The following is a 20,594-nucleotide window of genomic DNA, read 5'->3' as shown; positions in this document are numbered from 1 at the left end:
GAAAAAGACCCATCCACAACCACTCTCTGCCTTCTGCAGGCAAGCCAGTTCTGAATCCACAAGGCCAAAGGCCCTTGGATCCCATGCCCTCTCACCTTCTCAAGAAGTCTTGCATGGGGGACCTTATCAAATGCCTTGCTGAAGTCCATGTACACCATGTCCACTGCACTTCCTTCGTCAATGTGTTCAGTCACATTATAGAAGAACTCAACTAGGCTCGTAAGGCACAACCTGCCCTTGACAAATCCATGCTATTTCTGATCATGTCAAACCTCTCCAAATGCTTGTAAATCTTGTCCCTCAGAAGCCTCTCCATCAGCTTGCCAACCACTGAGGTCAGACTCACTGGTCGGTAATTTCCCGGGCTATCTCTGTTCCCTTTCTTGAAAATAGGAACGCCATCCGCAATCCTCCAATCTTCCAGAACCTCTCCCGTCTCTATTGACGACGCAAAGATCATCGCCAGGGGCTCTACAATCACTTCCCTCGCCTCCCACAGTATCCTGGGGTACATCCCATCTGGACACAGATAGGATGCAGGACTGGGCGGAGAAGTGGCAGATGGACTTCAACGCGGATAAATGCGTAGTCGTCCATTTTGGCAGAACCAACGGGATGAACGAGTACACTATCAAGGGCAGAAGTCTGAGTAGTGTTGAGGAGCAGAAGGATCTTGGGGTCTGGGTCCACAGGACTCTTAAATCAGCCTCGCAGGTGGAGGAGGTGGTCAAGAAGGCGTATGGTGTACTGGCCTTCATTAATCGAGGGATTGAGTTTAGGAGTCGGGAGGTAATGCTGCAACTTTATAAGACCCTTGTCAGGCCTCATTTAGAGTATTGTGCGCAGTTCTGGTCGCCTCACTATAGGAAAGATGTAGAAGCTATTGAAAGGGTACAGAGGAGATTTACAAGGATGTTGCCTGGACTGGGAGGCATGCCTTATGAAGTTAGGTTGAGGGAGCTGGGACTCTTTTCCCTGGAGAGACGAAGGTTGAGAGGCAACCTGATAGAAGTTTACAAAATGTTGAGAGGAATAGATAGGGTGGACTCTCAGAGGCTATTTCCCCGGGTTGAAATGGTCGCTACGAGAGGACACAGATTTAAGGTGCGGGGAGGGAGGTTCAGAAGTGATGTTAGGGGTAAGTTTTTACTCAGAGGGTGGTGAGTGAATGGAATCGGCTGCCGTCAGTGGTGGTGGAGGCGAACTCGCTGGGGTCTTTTAAAAGACTCCTGGATGAGTATATGGGGTTTAATGAGATTGAGGGTTATAGATAGGTCTGTAGGTTGGTAGGTGATGATGTGATCGGCACAACTTGTGGGCCGAAGGGCCTGTTTGTGCTGTAGTGTTCTATGTTCTATGTCCCGGCGACTTATCTATCTTGATAGAGTTCAAAAGTTCTAACACATCCTCCTCCTTAATATCCACAAACATAATCTTTTCCATCTGCTGCAAATCCGTAGCAAACTCTCCCAGATCAGTTTCCCACTGTGAATACTGAGGCAAAGTACTCATTAAGCACCTCTGCCATTTCTTCTGGTTCCACACAGACCTTTCCCCCTTCACCTTTTATCGGTCCTATCCTTCTCATCCTTTTACCTTTCACATATTTATAGAAGGCCTTGGGATTCTCCTTAATCTTGCCTGCCAAGGTCTTCTCATGACCCCTTCTGGCTCTCCTAATTTCCCTTTTAAGCTCCTTTCTACAGTCCTTATACTCCTCAAGATCTTTAACATCTCCTAGTTCCCTGAACCTTTTGTACACCTTCCTTTTCCTCCTGACTAGGTTCACCACAGCCTTCATGCACCACGGTTCCCGCGACCTACCAAAACCCCCTTGTCTCATCGGAACGTTGTCATGCAGAGCTCCAAACATTCCTTGAATATCCGCCACCTTCCTTCGGTACTTTTCCCTAAGAACACCTCCTTCCAGTTTATTTGTCCAAGTAACTTCCTGAACTCTTCGTATCTCCCCTTACTCCAGACAAACACCTTCCTAGCCTGCCTGATCCTATCTCGTTCCAATGCAATTGTGAAGGAGATAGAATTATGGTCACCATTCCCAAGATGCTCTCCTACCGAGAGATCCATCACCTGCCCTGGTTCATTCGCCAGTACCAGGTCAAGTACAGCCTCTCCCCTCGTGGGCTTATCCACATACTGTGTCAGGAAACCTTCCTGAACACACCTAACAAACTCCTCCCCATCCAAACCCCTTACCCTAGGGATATTCCAGTCGATGTTTGGGAAATTGAAGTCTCCCATCACGACAACTCTGTTTAGAAAGGTGTCAAATGTTGGTGCAGGCTTGGTGGGCTGAAGGCCTGTTCTGTACTGTTTTTCATATTGCCATTCTTTTGTTGTTGCTGGGTCAAAATCCTGGAACTCCCTCCCTTACAGTACGGTGAATGTATTGACACCTCAGACTGCTGCAGCGCACCACCACGACCTTCTGAAGGGTAACTAGAGATGGGTGATAAATGCTGACCCAGCCAGTGACACCCATGTGCTCTTGGGAATTAATTTTAAACATGCTCAAATACACAGCTTTACACAAAGTGAAGCAGAGACCAAAGGACAGTCTTAGTGAGTGAGTCATTTTAATTGAAATGAGTAAAGATATTTCAGAAACTTCTCAGGCACTTCATTATCTTGGAGAGGAGGGTGGGGGGAGAGGGAAGAAAGATGGAGTGAGAGAATGGATGGGGGGAGGGTGGAAGAAGAGATGGTGGCAAAAGCACAATAAGATGAGCTGACTATTGCTGTGAGGATTCATGTGAAGGAAGCGAGTTGTCCAAGGCTCAGGAGAGAACATGACTGGGGCTTCAGTAATAAGTCTCCTGTTCAACCCAACCTATGGAATAAAAACAGACAGAAGTCAGCCTTCAAAAATTCATTGACTCCAACCCATCACCCCCACCCCCCCCCCAACCCCTCCCAGATCACATTACCACCCAAAACCGCACCCCCCACCCCTGCAGGTGTCATCCTGAGACTGGCACAAGTACAGGAGGCTACCATTCAGACGGTCAGACCCACTGTTCCTTCCACTAGGGAGCAGTTTCTACATGCACAAAAAGCCCCCACACACACCTCCTGGACCTCCCCCATTCTCCTTCTCCCCCACCTAACAGAATCCGGAGCAAATTTCCAGAAAGATTGCTCACCTCCAGGACGCCGGCGAAGGATGAATTTGCGAACTTCGTCATAGATGAAGATCAGGAGGCTGTACGGGAAAGCACAGAACCACCAGGGCAGCCTGCAGAGTGAGAGTATGGAGCATCATTTTTCAATTCTCATTGTTTTCCAAACCCTCTGTAACCTCCTTCAGTCGCTACAACTTCCGTAACCTCCTCCAGCCCCTACTCCCTGTCTGTATAACCTCCTCCGGCCTGTCCAGCCCATACAATCCTCCTTATCTCTAACCTCCAGCCCCTACAACACTCCCCATCTCTGCAACCTCATTCGCCCTGTACAACCCTCCCTAATCTCTAATCTCCTTCAGCTCCAACAACACTCCCTGTCTCCTCCAGCCTCCAAAACACCCTCCAGTCTTTCCAATTCTTGACCACTTGTGTTTCCTTGAATGTGCAATTGTCAACTTTAGTCATTGTTTGGCTGCAAGCTGAGCTCTGTATTCTCTCCCTAAACCTCTCCGTCTCCTGCTTTATTGCAATAAAAGAGGAGACAGGTAAAAGAGGAGACAGGGAGCTTTATTGCTCCTTTACTGCTCCCTTTACGATATCCCTGAAACATTCCCCTTGGAAAATTCTATCAGATTGAGACTCCTCGGGAGTTTAACGGTGCTAGATCACACCATAATGCAACCTGCAACCATCTCTGGTCAACATGCGCTGCCTGCCCCTCCCAGCTCAGCCACCACGTGCTCTCTTTCTTGCTTTTGGAGATTCCCACCCTTGCTGCAACGCTGCACTTGAGTTATGATTGGCATATCCGCCCACTATGTTGTGTCCTCACTTCCAATGAGTACTTACTTCAGTGGATACATACGCAGCGCCACATCCATGCCTGGGCAATACGAGAGAAATGCTGCCAAGGCTGTTTCTTCAAAGAGTCCGAAAATCAGGATCTTGTTCCTAGGTTTAACAGAAGAGAGACAGATGCAAAGAGAGATAAGACTTGGTTGTTAAGTAAGAATCCACGATTACACTCGAGCTACTCTCCCCCATTCTCTCTGCTTCCTCCCCAGGATTTAACAATTATATGTGAGCTATTCTTTCCACCCCCTTCGAGAGCCGCTTTGACAGTAGCTCTCGAACTTCTCCCCCATTTTTTTCTTTGCTCAATCCTGAGATTCAACAAGCATATTCAAGCTTCTCTCCCATAGTTTCTCTGCTTCCGCCCCAGACTTCAACAGATGGTCTCGAGCTACTCTCCCACTTTCTGCTCCCTCCCCAGATGCTGTTATTCTTTAATTTCTAGAACACTCCTGCCCTTTTGAGGGTCACAGACACCTGGTTTTCTTTCTGTGTCTTCTGCTCTCCCTTGCCAATCTCCCCCTGCACCCCAACCCCCAACACCTGTTGCCCTGTACCCTAACTTCCCCCTAATGCCCAATGCCCCATACCCCAACCATGATCACCTACTTCATCCCTTGTTGGAAGATGGAATTTCGACGGGTCTTGCAAATGAGCAGGTCGGCCCACTGCACCACCACAATACTGGCGAAGAAGGCTGTGTGACAAGTGAATTCCACAATCTTTCGTTGTTCGTAGGTCTGGGAGACGGAGAAAGGGAGAGAAGAAAGTGTTGATGTCAACATCTAGAAAACTAATATGTCACCAAAACTTTTGCCACACCCCAAGAAGTTCCTGTCTCCACAGTCTACCCTTGCTGAGAGATGGGACCAAGACATGCCTGTCTCCACTCTCCCCTCGGTGAGAAACGGGACTGAAAGACTCCTGTTTCCAGTCTCCCCTCAGTGACATTTGGGATCAAGAAGCTACTGTCTCCAGACTTTCCCATCCGTGAGAAATGGAATTGAGAGACTCCTGTTTACAGATTCTTCCCTTGGAGACAGACAGGACTGACAGCCTCTGTCTCCCAACATGTAGCTCTCTCTCTCTCTCTGTCCCAGTATCACTCTCACCCACTCCTGTCCGTAACTGTCCTCCAAGTCGTTTTTGGAGCGATCATCCCAATCGAGTCGGATGTTGAGGAGTCTGGATGGGAGGAATCCATTCTCAGCCAGAATAACAAAGTATGTGAAGAATCCACCAAGTGCCTGGATCATCCCTGTCGGAGAGAGGGAGGGAGAGAAGGGGTGGTGAGGTCAGGAGGGGGTGGTGGGGTAAGAGAGAGTTGAAGGGGGAAGAGAGGGGAAAGGGGGGAAGAGAGGGGGCAGGGAAAGGGGGGAAGATGGGGGAAGGGGCAAGAGGGGGGGCAGGGAAAGGGGGGAAGGGGCAAGAGAGGGGGCAGGGAAAGGGGGGGAAGAGGGAAGAGAGGGGGTAGGGAAAGGGGGAAAGAGGGGGGGAAGAGGAGGGAAGGGGGAAAAGAAGAGGGAAGGGAAGGGAGGGGGCAGGGAAGGGGGGGAAGAGGGAAGAGAGGGGGTAGGGAAAAGGGGGGAAGAGGAGGGAAGGGGGGAAGGGAAGGGGGAAGGGGGGGAAAAGGGGAGGGGGAAGGGGGGGAAAGGAGGGGGAAAAGAGGGGGGAAAGGGAAGGGGAGGGGGGAAAGGGGGAAGGGGAGGGGGGAAAGGAGGGGGAAAAGGGGGGAAAGATGAGGGGAAGGGAAGGGGAAGGAAGGGAGGAAGAGGGGGGAATGGGGTGATGAAGAGAGAGAGAGAGAAGGGGGAGGAACGAGATTGGGAGGAGAGAGAAGGGGGGGGGTGGAACAACAGGTTACAATGTGTCAGCGAAATCCACCCAGCCTCTTGCAGCACCACCATCATCACCACCACCATGCCCTAACTATCCATCACTTACCCAGTCGCTCTTCAAATTCCCGCTCTCCTGCACAGCCTCCCTCTGAGACCCTCTCACACTCCCTCCCTCTGAGACCCTCCCTCACACACACCCTGCTTCACACACCATCTCTCTCTTGGATATTAGAACATAGAACATTACCCTCAGCCTCTCCTCATAGGACCTCCTCTCCATACCAGGCAGCATCCTGGTAAACCTCCTCTGCACCCTCTCCAAAGCCTCCACATCCTTCCTGTAATGTGGGGACCAGAACTGCACACAGTACTCCAAGTGCGGCCGCACCAGAGTTGTGTACAGTTGCAACATGACGCTGCGACTCCTAAATTCAATCCCCCTACCAATTACAGCACAGTACAGGCCCTTCGGCCCTCAATGTTGTGCCGAGCTACGTCCAATCCCAAGGTCAAGCTATCCCCTCCCTATCATTCTGTTGTTCTCCATGTGCCTATCCAATAACCGCTTGAAAGTTCCTAAAGTGTCCGACTCCACTATCACAGCAGGCAGTGTATTCCACACCCCAACCACTCTCTGAGTAAAGAATCTACCCTGGACATCCCTCCTATATCTCCCACCATGAACCTTGTAGTTATGACCCCTAGTAACAGCTACATCCACCCGAGGAAACAGTCTCTGCACATCCACTCTATCTATCCCCCTCATCATCTTATAAACCTCTATTAAGTCGCCTCTCATCCTCCTCCGCTCTAAAGAGAAAAGCCCCAGCTCCCTCAACCTTTCCTCATAAGACCTACTCTCCAAACCAGGCAACATCCTGGTAAATCTCCTCTGCACTCTCTCTAGTCCTTCCACATCCTTCTTATAGTGAGGTGACCAGAACTGCACACAATATTCCAAATGTGGTCTCACCAAGGTCCTGTATAGTTGCAGCATAACCCCACGGCTCTTAAACTCAAACCCCCTGTTAATAAACACTAACACACTATAAGCTTTCTTCATGGCTCTATCCACGTGAGTGGCAACCTTCAGAGATCTGTGGATATGAACCCCAAGATCTCTCTGTTCCTCCACATTCCTCAGAACCCTGTCGTTGACCCTGTAATCCACATTCAAGTTTGTCCTACCAAAATGAATCACCTCGCATTTTATCAGGGTAAATTCTCTCTCTCTAACTCTTCTGCACTCCCCCTCACATTCCCTCTCTGAGTCCCTTTCTCATACTCTTCTCTCCCTTTGGCACTGTCTCAGACTCCCTCTGTTCCAACCTTCTGTCACGTTGACTTGCCAACACTCTGTCTGCCTCCCTTTCACCATCCCTCTCCCTCCGTGATCTGTCCATTTGCCATGCTGATCCTCCCACCCTATTCCTTGTTCCCAGCCTCTCTGTCACCCCCCCGAAATCTCCCCCCCAAAATCTCCCCCCGCCGAAATCTCCCCCCAAAATCTCCCCCCCGCCGAAATCTCCCCCCCAAACCCTCTCCTCGTCCCCCGCCCCGAACCCCCTCCTCGTCCCCCGCCCCGAAACCCCTCCTCGTCCCCCGCCCCGAAACCCCTCCTCGTCCCCCGCTCCGTACCCCCTCCTCGCCCCCCTCCGCCCCCTAAACCCCCTCCTCGCCCCCTCCGCCCCTCTCAAACTCCCCCTCCACCCTCCCCCAACCCTCCACCCCTCTCCCCCCTCTCTCACCTCCACCCCTCTCCCTCCTCCCCCCCACCCCTCACCCCCCATCCCACACCCCACACCCACTTCACCCCCTCACCCCACCCCCTCTTCACCGCTCACCCCACCCCCTCTTCCCCCCTCACCCCACCCCTCCTCACTCCGCCCCCTCCTCACCCCACCCCCTCTCCACGCCTCACCCCACTCCCTCTCCACCCCTCACCCCACCCCCTCTCCTCCCCTCACCCCACCCCCTCTCCTCCCCTCACCCCACCCCCTCTCCTCCCCTCACCCCACCCCCTCTCCTCCTCCCCCCTGGTATTCTGGTAGAATTCTTTGAGGAGGTGACAAAAACGGTTGACGAAGGACGAGCCGTTGATGTCGTCTATATGGATTTCAGTAAGGCGTTTGACAAAGTCCCTCATGGTAGGTTGGTACAGAAGATTAAAGCTCATGGGATATGTGGTCAGGTATCTAGATGGGTAGAGAACTGGTTTGGTAAGAGTAGTAGTGAAAGGGTCCTTTTCTAGCTGGAGGTCTGTCACTAGTGGTGTGCCGCAGGGCTCAGTACTTCTCTTTGTAGTATATATAAATGACTTGGAAGATGGAGTAAGTGGTGTGATCAGCAAATTTGCAGATGGCACTAAGAAGGCTGGATTGGCGTGCAGTGAGGAGCAGTGTCTGGCAATACAACCGGATATTGATAGGCTGGTATATTGGGCAGATATATGGCAAACGGAGTTTAATCGGGATAAATGTGAGGTGATGCATTTTGGCCGGAATAATGTAGGGGGTAGTTATATGATAAAGGGTAAGCCTATAAAGAGTATAGAAATGCAGCAGGACCTGGGGGTGCAAGTGCAGAAGTCTTTGAAGGTGGCAGTACAAGTGGAGAAGGTTGTGAAGAAAGCCTATGGTATGTTAGCCTTTATAGGAAGGGGTATAGAGTATAAGAGCTGGAGCCTAATGTTGCAGTTGTATAGAACGTTGGTTAGGCTGCATTTGGAGTACTGCGTCCAGTTCTGGTCGCCTTACTACTGGAAGGACGTGGAGACTCTGGAGAGAGTGCAGAAGAGGTTTACCAGGATGTTGCCTGGTATGGAAGGTCTGGGTTATGAAGAAAGATTGAGCAAATTGGGGCTGTTTTCCCTTGAAAGACGGCGACTGAGGGGGGATCTAATAGAGGTATATAAGATTATGAAGGGTATAGATAGAATAAACAGAGGTAAGCTATTTCCTATGTTAGAGACACACAGTACGAGGGGCCATGGGCTTAGGGTGAGGGGGGAGAGGTATAACACGGATATTGGGGGGAGGTTGTTCACACAGAGGGTAGTGGGGGTATGGAATGCTCTGCCAAATAAGGTGGTGGAGGCAGGCACGCTAGAGTTGTTTAAGAGTTACTTAGACAGGCACATGAATGGGTTGGAGATGGAGGGATATAGGAGATTGTTTTAAATAAGGTCAGTAGCCTTGGGATGTCCCTGGTAATGTATAAGGATGTGGAATGATACTAATGTTTTTCTCTTTAATTCACAGGTTTTAAGTCAGTCCACCTTGTTGTCCAACGAGGGGCATACACGCGATGGGTCGTGCGAGGGCTGCTCTTGGATGTTCGAGAGTGGCCTAGTGCTTCATGTCGTTAGTGTGTGCTTAAACTGGACCAGATGCTGGGCAACACGACAGCTCAGTGACTATCGCTGATTGCTGTACAGACACAAGGATTTGGGCCAGTGTCTGTGGGAGTTTGCACATTCTCCCCGTGCTTGCGTGGGTTTTCTCCGGGTGCTCCGGTTTCCTCCCACACCCCAAAGATGTGCTATTAGGCTGATTGGAGGTGATAAATTGTCCCTAAATTAGTTTCCCTCAATGTGGAATGCCATAAGCATAGATAAGGGTCATGGGTGGAGGGGGGACTGGTAATGTTAAAATGGCGGCGCGGGCTCGTTGGGCCGAAGGGCCTGTTTCCCGGGCTGTTTTTGTTCTTTGTCCCTCATCTACTCCCCCCTCATCCCCTCACCCTCTCCCCCCTTCTTCCCCCTCTCCCCACCTTCCCCCTCCCTACCTTCCCCCCTCCCGCTCCCCACCTTCCCCCCTCCCCACCTTCCCCCCTTCCCCTCCCCACCTTCCCCCCTTCCCCTCCCCCGTCTTCACCCCCCCTTCTTCCCCCTCCCCCTTCCCCCTTCTTCCCCCTCCCCCTCCCCACCTTCCCTCCCCTCCCCCTCTTCACCCCCTCCCCTCTTTCCCCCCTCTTCCCCCTCCCCCCTCTTCACCCCCCCTTCTTCCCCCTCCCCTCTTTCCCCCCTCTTCCCCCTCCCCCCTCTTCACCCCCCCTTCTTCCCCATCCCCCTCTTTCCCCCCTCTTCCCCCTCCCCCTTCTTCCCCGCCTCCCCTTCTTTCCCCCCTCCCCTTCTTTCCCCCCTCCCCCCTTCTTCCCCCTCCCCCCTTCCCCCTCTCCCCTTCCCCCTCTCCCCTTCTTCCCCCCCACCTGCCTTCCCCTTCCCCTCTACCGCCTGTCCCCCCCACTCCCCGTTCCCCCTTACCCCCTCACAGCCCCGTTCCCCCCACGCCCATCTCACTCACCAATCTGTCCGTACGCCATGCTGATCAGCTTTTCATTCACCAATTTATCAGTTTTTGGATTCCGAGGTTGTCTTTTCATGATGTCACTCTCGGCTGCTTCATAAGCCAATGAGATTGCAGGAACCTAGCGATTGTAGAATAGAGATTAGGAACATCCAATCGCAAGGCAGCACAGCCTCCCCTCCAATTCCTGATACTTGCACCAATTGAGGATAAGATCCCTTGAAGGCTGTTGAATGGATGGTGACTTGAGCACAGACAAAGAGAGACTGACATCAGAGCGGAGTTTCGAGATATTGGGCCCTATTTTGCCATTTTGATTCTGGGTGGACTTGAAACTGGGAGTGTTTCAGATCCGACTTTTAGTTCTATTCTGAGGCATCCCCACAGAAGCAATCTGCCTGCAAAAATATCTGCGATTCCGCATCACACTGCACATGCCTGTGGGTGGGGCTTAACACGTCCGAAACCCTGTAGTTCCGATCGGCATCTCCAACTGCGCACGCGCAGAAAAAAGTGATAGAATGCTAATCCTCTGCCACATCCCTCCCAGGCCGACATCCATTGCTCCACCCCCACATCACTGACCCCCTTAGTCCCATCCCACATCCTGACCACCCAGACCAATTGTGGCCCCTTCTCCCCACTTCCCTCCGTCGAGATCAGGCAGACTGATCCATCCTCCCTCTTCCCCCAAGTGATCTCAGGCAAAGTGACAGTGGACCCTCTTTCACCGCCACTGATCACACGTAGAGTGGCAGCCGACCACCACCCAGTCTGCAGGTGCAGCAGGTGATCAACAAGGTGAATGGGATGCTGGCCTTTACAGTGAGGGGGATAGAATATAAAAGCAGGGAGGTCTTGCTGCAACTGTACAGGGCACTGGTGAGGCCGCAGCTAGAGTACTGTGTGCAGTTTTGGTCACCGCACTTGTGCAACGATATTTTGGCCTTGGAGGGAGTGCAGAGGAGGTTCACTAGGCTGACACCAGGGATGAGGGGGTTGGACTATGAAGAGAGACTAAATAGACTGGGTCTGTACTCGTTGGAGTTTAGAAGGATGAGGAGGGATCTTATAGAGATGTATAAGATGATGAATGGGATGGATAGGGTAGAGGTAGCGATGTTCTTCCCGCTCAGAAAGGACAGCAGGACTAGAAGGCACAGCCTCAAGATAAGGGGGGGTGCAGTTTAGAACGGAGTTGAGGAGGAACTTCTTCACTCAAAGGGTGGTGAATCTCTGGAATTCTCTGCCCGTTGATGTGGTGGAGGCTACCTCGCTAAATATATTTAAGACATGGGTAGATAGGTTTTTGGTAGGCATGGGAATTAAGGGTTATGGGGAGAGAGCGGGAAAGGGAACTGATCCACTTCAGATCAGCCATGATCTTATTGAATGGCGGGGCAGGCTCCAAGGGCTAGATGGCCTACTCCTGCTCCTATTTCTTATGTTCTTAAGTTACCTCCCACCCCTTCACCCATGATCTCAAGCAGAAAGCCATTAAATGCTTGGCACTTCCCTCCTCACTGATGGAGCGCCCAAATTGGATTTTTGTAGCGCATGTCTGTTTTGTGCTGATTCCAGATGGGTGAACACGTTGGTAAAGGGGGAAGAGCCAGTAAGGTTGGGTGTGTAGCCCATTAGGTCAATTTAGATGTATTCAAATGGCTGTTGCACCTGTTTCGGGCGCGGTCCCAATCACAACCATTTTTGGGCCTTGGTAAAGAGGGAATTTGCACAGAGATGAGCAGGGATCGCATTACTCGTGTCATGCCCGATTTTACCGATATTTTGTGTTCAAAACCCAGCGCAAATGATGGGAAAATCAGGCCCATCATATCTGTAATATTTTACCTGTCAAGAAATCCATTCCTGGTAAACGTTGCCTCTGGTTTCTTCCTTTGACAATTGACTTATCAGGACTAAAACTAATCCCTCCCCTCCAATTAACCTCCCCTCCAAATCTGTCTCCTCATATCCCTATCCAATTCACTTCCCTGCACCTCCAACTGGAAGGGGACCCTCCAATTCCTTCCCTCTAAAATCTCTCCCTCCAATTCTAACCCTTTCAATTTTCTGTCTTCCAATTACCCATTCCTTCAAATATCCTTCAAATATTCCTTCAAATATGACAAAGTGCACAGAAGGGTGTGTTGTCTGCCTGGTGCTCGGTCCAGGATGTCGCATCTGGGCTGCAGAGGAACCTGGAGTGGGAGGGTGAGAACCCGGTCGTTGTGGTACATGTGGGTGCCAACGACGTAGGCAAAATGTGAACTGAGGATCTGGGGAGGGAGCTTGAAAAGCTGGGAATGGAATTAAAAAGTAGAACCGACAAGGTGGTTATCTCTGGATTACTGCCTGAACCGAGTGCAGACGAGAGTAGGGTTGATAAGATTAAGGAAGCGAATGGGTGGCTCAGGGATTGGTGTGGGAGGAATGGGTTTGAATTTATGGTGCATTGGCATCAGTATTGGGGTAGGTGGGACCTGTTCAGGTGGGATGGGGTTGGTCTGAACCGTGCTGGGACCAGAGTCCTGGCAAATCGTGTAAATAGGACTGTAGTTAGGGCTTTAAACTAATTGAGGCGGGGGAGGGTACGAGGGTAGGTGACATTACAGGGTCTAAAGTAAAGGAGAGGGTGCAGGTAAGGGGGGAGGCCAAGGATGTCCCAATAATAAAAGGGGTAGGGGGCGTGAGTATGGTTGGTGGCGTTCTGGCAAATAGGGTCCAGGTGAAGGCTGGGATGAAGGCACTTTATCTGAATGCACGAAGCATTCGAAATAAAGTGGATGAGCTGGTGGCGCAGATCAGCACAAATGGATATGATCTGGTGGCCATTACAGAGACGTGGCTGCAAGGTGACAGGGACTGGGAGCTGATTGTTCAGGGGTATCAAGTGTTTAGGAAGGATAGGAAGGAGGAAAAAGGGGGGGCGTAGTTCTGCTGATTAAGGATGGCATCAGGGTGGTAGTAAGGGATGATGTAGGAACCAAAGAGCAGAACGTGGAATCGTTGTGGGTGGAGATTAGTAACAGCAAAGGGAGGAAGGCGCTGGTGGGTGAAGTTTATAGGCCCCCGAATAATGATCTGGAGGTAGGGCGGGCTGTTAACGCGCAAATAAATGCGGCGTGCAGGATTGGAACGGCGGTAATTATGGGGGATTTCAATCTACATATTGATTGGTCAACCCATGTTGGACGCGGTGGGCTCGAGGAGGAGTTCTTGGAATGCTGCCGGGATAGTTTCCTCGAACAGTGTGTGTTGGAGCCGACGAGGGAGCGAGCTATCTTGGATCTGGTGTTATGTAATGAGGCGGGTAGAATTAGGGACCTTGTGGTGAAGGATCCTCTTGGGGAGAGTGATCATTGTATGGTGGAGTTTCTGATGCAGATGGAGGAGGAGAAAGTGGGCTCCCGGACATGTGTCCTTTGTTTGAACAGAGGGGAGTATGGTAGGATGAGAGAGGAATTGGCGAATGTTGATTGGGGGAGTGCGTTGGAAGGTAGGTCTGCTGAGGAACAGTGGAGGATCTTCAAGGAGATCTTTCTTGGTGCTCAGCAGAAATTTATTCCGATGGTTAAAAAGGATCGGAGGAGGAGAGATAATCAGCCGTGGATAACGAAGGAGATGAAGGAAAGTGTTAAATTAAAAGCGGATGCGTTTAGAGTAGCTAAGAGTAGTGGGCGAGAAGAGGATTGGGAGAGGTTTAAATGTCAACAAAGAATGACAAAGAAATTGATAAAGAAGGGTAGGATAAACTACGAAGCTGGGCTAGCGCTTAATATAAAAAAGGATAGTAAGAGTTTTTATAAATACATAAAAAGGAAGAGGCTGGCTAGGGTGAATGTTGGACCCTTAGAGGATGAGAGGGGCGACTTAGTGGTAGGGGATGGGGAAATGGCTGAGGCCCTGAATAACTTTTTTGTTTCGGTCTTCACGGAGGAGGACATGAGTAATTTGCCGGGTGTTAGCGATGGAAAGATGGTAGGACTGGAGGGCCTGAATGACATTATTGTTACTAGAGAGGCGGTGCTCGACAGACTGGAGGGACTGATTGTGGACATGTCCCCAGGACCGGATGGAATGCATCCGAGGGTCCTGAAAGAAATGGCGGAGGTGATAGTGGATGCCTTGGTGGTTATTTTCCAAATGTCGCTGGATTCCGGGGAAGTGCCAGAAGATTGGAAAATGGCTAATGTTACACCGTTGTTTAAGAAGGGTGGCAGGCAAAAGGCGGGGAATTATAGGCCGGTTAGTTTAACGTCTGTTGTAGGAAAAATGTTAGAATCCGTGATCAAGGAGAAAATAGCGAGGCATCTTGAGGAGAATTATTTGGTAGAGCAGACGCAGCACGGTTTTGTTAAGGGGAAGTCACGTCTGACGAACTTATTGGAGCTCTATGAGGATGTGTCTAGGGCGGTGGATAGAGGAGAGCCGGTGGATGTGGTCTTTCTTGATTTTCAGAAGGCGTTTGACAAGGTGCCTCACAAGAGGTTATTGCAGAAGGTCAGGGGGCATGGAGTTGGGCGTAGGGTGTTAGCGTGGATAGAAGATTGGCTGTCAAATAGGAGGCAGAGAGTGGGGGTCAATGGGTGCTATTTGGATTGGCGGTTGGTGACTAGTGGAGTGCCCCAGGGGTCGGTGCTGGGGCCTCAGCTATTCACCATTTATATAGATGATCTGGAGGAGGGAACCGAGTGTATGGTGTCGAAATTTGCTGATGACACCAAGATTGGTGGAACGGCAAATTGCGCGGAGGGTGTGGAGAGTCTGCAGAAGGATCTAGATAGGCTGGGCGAATGGGCCAGGAACTGGCAAATGGAATTTAATATTGGCAAATGTGAGGTTGTCCACTTTGGTAGGAATAATGGTAGGAAGGACTATTACTTACGTGGTGAAAAACTGCAGCATGTGACGGTACAGAGGGACCTCGGGGTCCTTGTGCATGAGTCGCAAAAACCCAGCTTGCAGGTGCAGCAGGTGGTCAGGAAGGCTAATGGGATGCTGGCCTTCATAGCGAGGGGGATTGAATATAAAAGTAGGGAGGTCTTGCTGCAGCTGTATAGGGCATTGGTGAGGCCGCAGCTGGAGTACTGTGTGCAGTTTTGGTTGCCGCACTTACGCAAGGATATTTTGGCCTTGGAGGGAGTGCAGAGGAGGTTTACTAGGCTGATTCTGGAGTTGAGGGGGTTGAACTATGAGGAGAGGCTGAATAAACTAGGCTTGTACTCGTTAGAGTTTAGAAGAATGAGGGGAGATCTCATTGAGACGTATAAGATGTTGAATGGGCAGAGGTGGAGAGGCTCTTCCTGCTCAGAAAGGACAGTAGAACTAGAGGGCACAGCCTCAGGATAAAGGGGGGGCGGTTTAGAAACGAGTTGAGGAGGAACTTCTTCACTCAAAGGGTGGTGAATCTCTGGAATTCTCTGCCCGTTGAAGTGGTGGAAGCTGCCTCGCTAAATGTTTTTAAGACGCGGGTTGATGGGTTTTTGATAAGCGAGGGGATTAAGGGTTATGGGGAGAGGGCGAGAATGTGGAACTGAACCACGACAGATCAGCCATGATCTTATTGAATGGCAGGGCAGGCTCGAGGGGCTAGATGGCCTACTCCTGCTCCTATTTCTTATCCCCTCTAATCCATCTTCCTTCCAATTGTTTCTCTCCCTCTGCCTGTTTCCCCCTTGTCTCTCTGCCCCCCCATCTGTCTCTCTCTCTCTCCCCCCCATCTGTCTCTGTCTCTCTCTCCTCCATCTGTCTGTCTGTCTCTGTTTCCTGCATCTCCCTCTCTTTCTCCTGACTCTCTCTCTCTCTCCCCCTTCCAGTCTCTCTCTCTCTCTCTCTCTCTCCTGTGTCTCCCTCTCTTTTTCCAGTCTCTCTCTCTCTCCTGCGTCTCCCTCTTTCTCCAGTCTCTCTGTCTCTCTCTCCTCCAGTCTCTCTCCATTTCTCTCTCACTCAAAACACTCACCATATCTGTGCCCAGGTCAATGCAGAGGATGGTGACGGTCCCCAGCGGGAGAGGGATATTTGCGACAATGAAGAGGAGGAAGGGTGTGATTTCTGGAATATTGCTGGTCAGGGTGTAAGCGATTGACTTCTTCAGGTTGTCGAATATCAGGCGTCCTGCAGGATTGACAAACCGCCACAATAAATCACCCCTCCTGAGGTTCTGAGCCAAAGAAAGCACAAGAAGATCCCAGGTCCACTAGGGAACCCTCCCTCCAGAGTCCATCTCCCAAGTGCGATACCGAACCTCACTCCAGGATAATGCCATCCCATCAGTGCCCCCCCTCTGATTTTCCCCCCTCATTTTCTCTCCCCCACTCCCCTCCCCCTTTCTCTCTGCTCTTCCCTACTCTCCTTCCCCCTTCCCCTCCTCCTTCCCTCCCCCCACTCTCCTCCCCCCCACTGCCCTCCCCACAACTCTCCTCCTCCTCCTTCCCTCCCCCCAACTCTCCTCCTCCTCCTCCTTCCCTCCCCCAACTCTCCTCCTCCTTCCCTCCCTCCTCTCCTCTCCCCCCATTCCATCCCCTCCCACTGCTCTCCTCCCCTTCTCTTCCTCCACTCCCCTCCCCCTTCCCCTCCTCCACTCCCCTCCCCCCCACTCTCCTCCCCTTCCCTCCCCCCTCCACTCCTCTCCCCTATTCCCCCACCTTCTTCCACCCCCGTCACGATGGAGGCGAAGTTGTCATCCAATAGGATCATGTCAGCAGCCTGTTTGGAAACGTCGGAGCCTGAGATTCCCATGGCAACGCCAATATCTGCCTTCTTCAAAGCGGGCGAGTCGTTGACACCATCACCCGTCACGGCCACAATGGCGCCCTGCGGTGGGGAGCAGAGAAACAGTCACGCCACCAATCAATAAGATGAAAATGCTCAGAGGACTGGGGGTGGCGTCCACTCCTCCCCCCGTGGAGGCTGCTTAGGACCCATGTAGTTAAATAACTGCACCCTTGTATCAGCCAGAGATCAATTGGCATGTCTACAACAATGAAAGATGATCGGAGTGGGGAGGAGTGGCAGAGAGACACCAGGAGGTTGCATGCTGCAGATCAGCACTTAGAAATATAGAAATAGAAACCCTACAGTGCAGAAAGAGGCCCTTCGGCCCACCGGGTCTGTACTGACCACAATCCCATCCAGGGCCTACCCGCAATACGTACATATTTTACCCACTAATCCTCTCTAACCTCGGCATCTATGGTCAATTTAGCATGGCCAATCAACCTAACCCGCACATCTTTGTTATTCAGCCGTCCAGGAGCGGCCAGGGTAGTTAGCAATCTCTCCTCAACCCAACACGTCACTGCGCGATGAAGAAAGCAGCTAGTCGGCCACGGACTGCAGGCTCTGGCCTGACAGTATTGGAGTGTGGACAGGGGATGTGTTCATGCCTTCCAGTATGAGACCCACCTGTCGCTGACATCCCTCTACGATAATCAGCTTCTGCTGGGGGGACGTGCGAGCAAAGACGATCTCCGTGTGATTGGCCAGAATCTGATCGAGCTGTTCTTCAACCATGTCCTTCAGGTCAGTGCCGTGGATCACACAGGCCTTGGCGTCCCTGGGTCAGGGGGCAACGGACACACAGCCAGGTCAAAAGTGGTCAAAGAGCTGCATGCACATCACCACCGCCCCCAAAACAATGGGATACTCCTCCCTGCAAATGATGCCAATGAAAAGGGAGCTTTACTCTGTATCTAACCCCGTGCTGTACCTGTCCAGCGAGTGTTTGAAGGGGACAGTGTAGAGGGAGCTTTACTCTGTATCTAACCCTATGTTGTACTTGTTCTGGGAGTGTTTGATGGTAGTCATGATGTGGAGATGCCAGCGTTGGACTGGGGTAAATACAGTAAGAAGTCTCACAACACCAGGTTAAAATCCAACCAGTTTATTTGATAGTAAACATAAGAACATAAGAAATAGGAGCAGGAGTAGGCCATCTAGCCCTTCGAGCCTGCCCCGCCATTCAATAAGATCATGGCTGATCTGTCGTGGCTCAGTTCCACATTCCCGCCCTCTCCCCATAACCCTTAATCCCCTCGCTTATCAAAAACCCATCAACCCGCGTCTTAAAAATATTTAGCGAGGCAGCCTCCACCACCTCTACGGGCAGAGAATTCCAGAGATTCACCACCCTTTGAGTGAAGAAGTTCCTCCTCAACTCCGTTCTAAACTGCCCCCCCCTTTATCTTGAGGCTGTGCCCCCTAGTCCTACTGTCCTTTCTGAGCGGGAAGAGCCTCTCCACCTCTATCCTATCCATCCCATTCATCATCTTATACGTCTCAATGAGATTCCCCTCATTCTTCTAAACTCTAACGAGTACAAGCCTAGTTTATTCAGCCTCTCCTCATAGCTCAACCCCCTCAACTCCAGTATCAGCCTAGTAAACTCCTCTGCACTCCCTCCAAGGCCAAAATATCCTTGCGTAAGTACGGCGACCAAAACTGCACACAGTACTCCAGCTGCGGCCTCACCAATGCCCTATACAGCCGCAGCAAGACCTCCCTACTTTTATATTCAATCCCCCTCGCTATGAAGGCCAGCATCCCATTACCCTTCCTGACCACCTGCTGCACCTGCAGGCTGGGTTTTTGCGACTCATGCACAAGGACCCCGAGGTCCCTCTGCACCGTCGCCTGCTGCAATTTTTCGCCCCGTATGTAATAGTCCTTCCTACCATTATTCCTACCAAAGTGGACCACCTCGTACTTGCCAACATTAAATTCCATTTGCCATTTCCTGGCCCATTCGCCCAGCCTATCTAGATCCTTCTGCAGACTCTCCACACCCTCCGTGCAATTTGCCGTTCCACCAATCTTGGTGTCATCAGCAAATTTCGACACCGTACACTCGGTTCCCTCCTCCAGATCATCTACATAAATGGTAAATAGCTGAGGCCCCAGCACTGACCCCTGGGGCACTCCACTAGTCACCAACCGCCAATCCGAATAGCACCCATTAATCCCCACTCTCTGCCTCCCATTTGACAACCAATCCTCTATCCACGCTAACACCCTACCCCCAACTCCATGTCCCCTGACCTTCTGCAATAACCTCTTGTGAGGCACCTTGTCAAACGCCTTCTGAAAGTCAAGAAACACCACATCCACCGGCTCTCCTCTATCCACCACCCTAGACACATCCTCATAGAACTCCAATAAATTTGTCAGACACGACTTCCCCTTAACGAAACCGTGCTGCGTCTGCTCTATCAAGCAATTCCCCTCAAGATGCCTCGCTATTTCCTCCTTGATGACGGATTCTAACATTTTACCTACTACAGACGTTAAACTAACCGGCCTATAATTCCCTGCCTTTTGCCTGACACCCTTCTTAAACAACGGCGTAACATTAGCCGCTTTCCAATCTTCCGGCACTTCCCCGGAATCCAGCGACGTCTGGAAAATAATCACCAAGGCATCCACTATCACCTCCGCCATTTCTTTCAGAACCCTCGGATGCATTCCATCCGGTCCTGGGGACTTGTCCACAATCAGTCCCTCCAGTCTGTCGAGCACCGCCTCTCTAGTAACAGTAATGTCATTGAGACCCTCCAGTCCTACCATCTTTCCATCGCTAACTCCCGGCAAATTATTCACGTCTTCCTCCGTGAAGACCGAAACAAAAAAGTTATTCAAGACCTCAGCCATTTCCCCATCCCCTACCACTCCCCCCTCTCATCCTCTAAGGGTCCAACGTTCACCCTAGGCAGCCTCTTCCTTTTTATGTATTTATAAAAGCTCTTGCTATCCTTTTTTATATTAAGCGCTCGCCCAGCTTCATAGTTTATCCTACCCTTCTTTATCAACTTCTTTGTCAATCTTTGTTGACATTTAAACCTCTCCCAATCCTCTTCTCGCCCACTACTCTTAGCTACTCTAAACGCATCTGCTTTTAATTTAACACTTTCCTTCACCTCCTTCGTTATCCACAGCTTATTACCTCTCCTCCTACGGTCCTTTTTAACCATCAGAATAAATTTCTGCTGAGCACCAAGAAAGATCTCCTTAAAGATCCTCCACTGCTCCTCAGCAGACCTGCCTTCCAACGCTCTCCCCCAGTCAACATTCGCCAATTCTTCTCTCATCCTACCGTACTCCCCTCTGTTCAAACAAAGGACGCGTGTCCGGGAACCCACTTTCTCCTCCTCCATCTGCACCAGAAACTCCACCATACAATGATCACTCTCCCCAAGAGGATCCTTCATCGCAAGGTCCCTAATTCTACCCGCCTCATTACATAACACCAGATCCAAGATAGCTCGCTCCCTCGTCGGCTCCAACACACACTGTTCAAGGAAACTATCCCGACAGCATTCCAAGAACTCCTCCTCGAGCCCACCGCGTCCAACATGGGTCGACCAATCAATATGCAGATTGAAATCCCCCATAATTATGGCCGTTCCATTCCTGCACGCCGCACTTATTTGCGCGTTAACAGCCCGCCCCACCTCCAG

General features: G+C 51.1%; 1 protein-coding gene across 1 annotated transcript in view; it reads right to left on the bottom strand.

The window, feature by feature from the left end:
- Positions 1-2,573: 2,573 nt before the first annotated feature.
- Positions 2,574-20,594, bottom strand: part of LOC145339458 (sodium/potassium-transporting ATPase subunit alpha-2) — a 76,545-nt gene continuing 58,524 nt past the window's right edge. Inside the window, exons 15-23 of the mRNA XM_080183928.1 lie at positions 17,548-17,698; positions 16,788-16,956; positions 16,103-16,257; positions 10,138-10,261; positions 5,108-5,253; positions 4,605-4,735; positions 3,993-4,094; positions 3,165-3,256; positions 2,574-2,851 (exon numbers count right to left, since the gene is read on the bottom strand). Of these exons, the coding sequence (XP_080040054.1) occupies positions 2,823-2,851; positions 3,165-3,256; positions 3,993-4,094; positions 4,605-4,735; positions 5,108-5,253; positions 10,138-10,261; positions 16,103-16,257; positions 16,788-16,956; positions 17,548-17,698 (1,099 nt within the window). The 3' untranslated portion in view covers positions 2,574-2,822. The remainder of the gene's footprint in view (positions 2,852-3,164; positions 3,257-3,992; positions 4,095-4,604; positions 4,736-5,107; positions 5,254-10,137; positions 10,262-16,102; positions 16,258-16,787; positions 16,957-17,547; positions 17,699-20,594) is intronic.

This window comes from Carcharhinus amblyrhynchos, unplaced genomic scaffold, assembly GCF_965287045.1.
Source record: "Carcharhinus amblyrhynchos unplaced genomic scaffold, sCarAmb.v2.hapA scaffold_474, whole genome shotgun sequence".
Taxonomy (NCBI): domain Eukaryota; kingdom Metazoa; phylum Chordata; class Chondrichthyes; order Carcharhiniformes; family Carcharhinidae; genus Carcharhinus; species Carcharhinus amblyrhynchos.
Note: the sequence above shows the minus strand (reverse complement) of the source record. Positions and strands in the feature narration are given on the sequence as shown.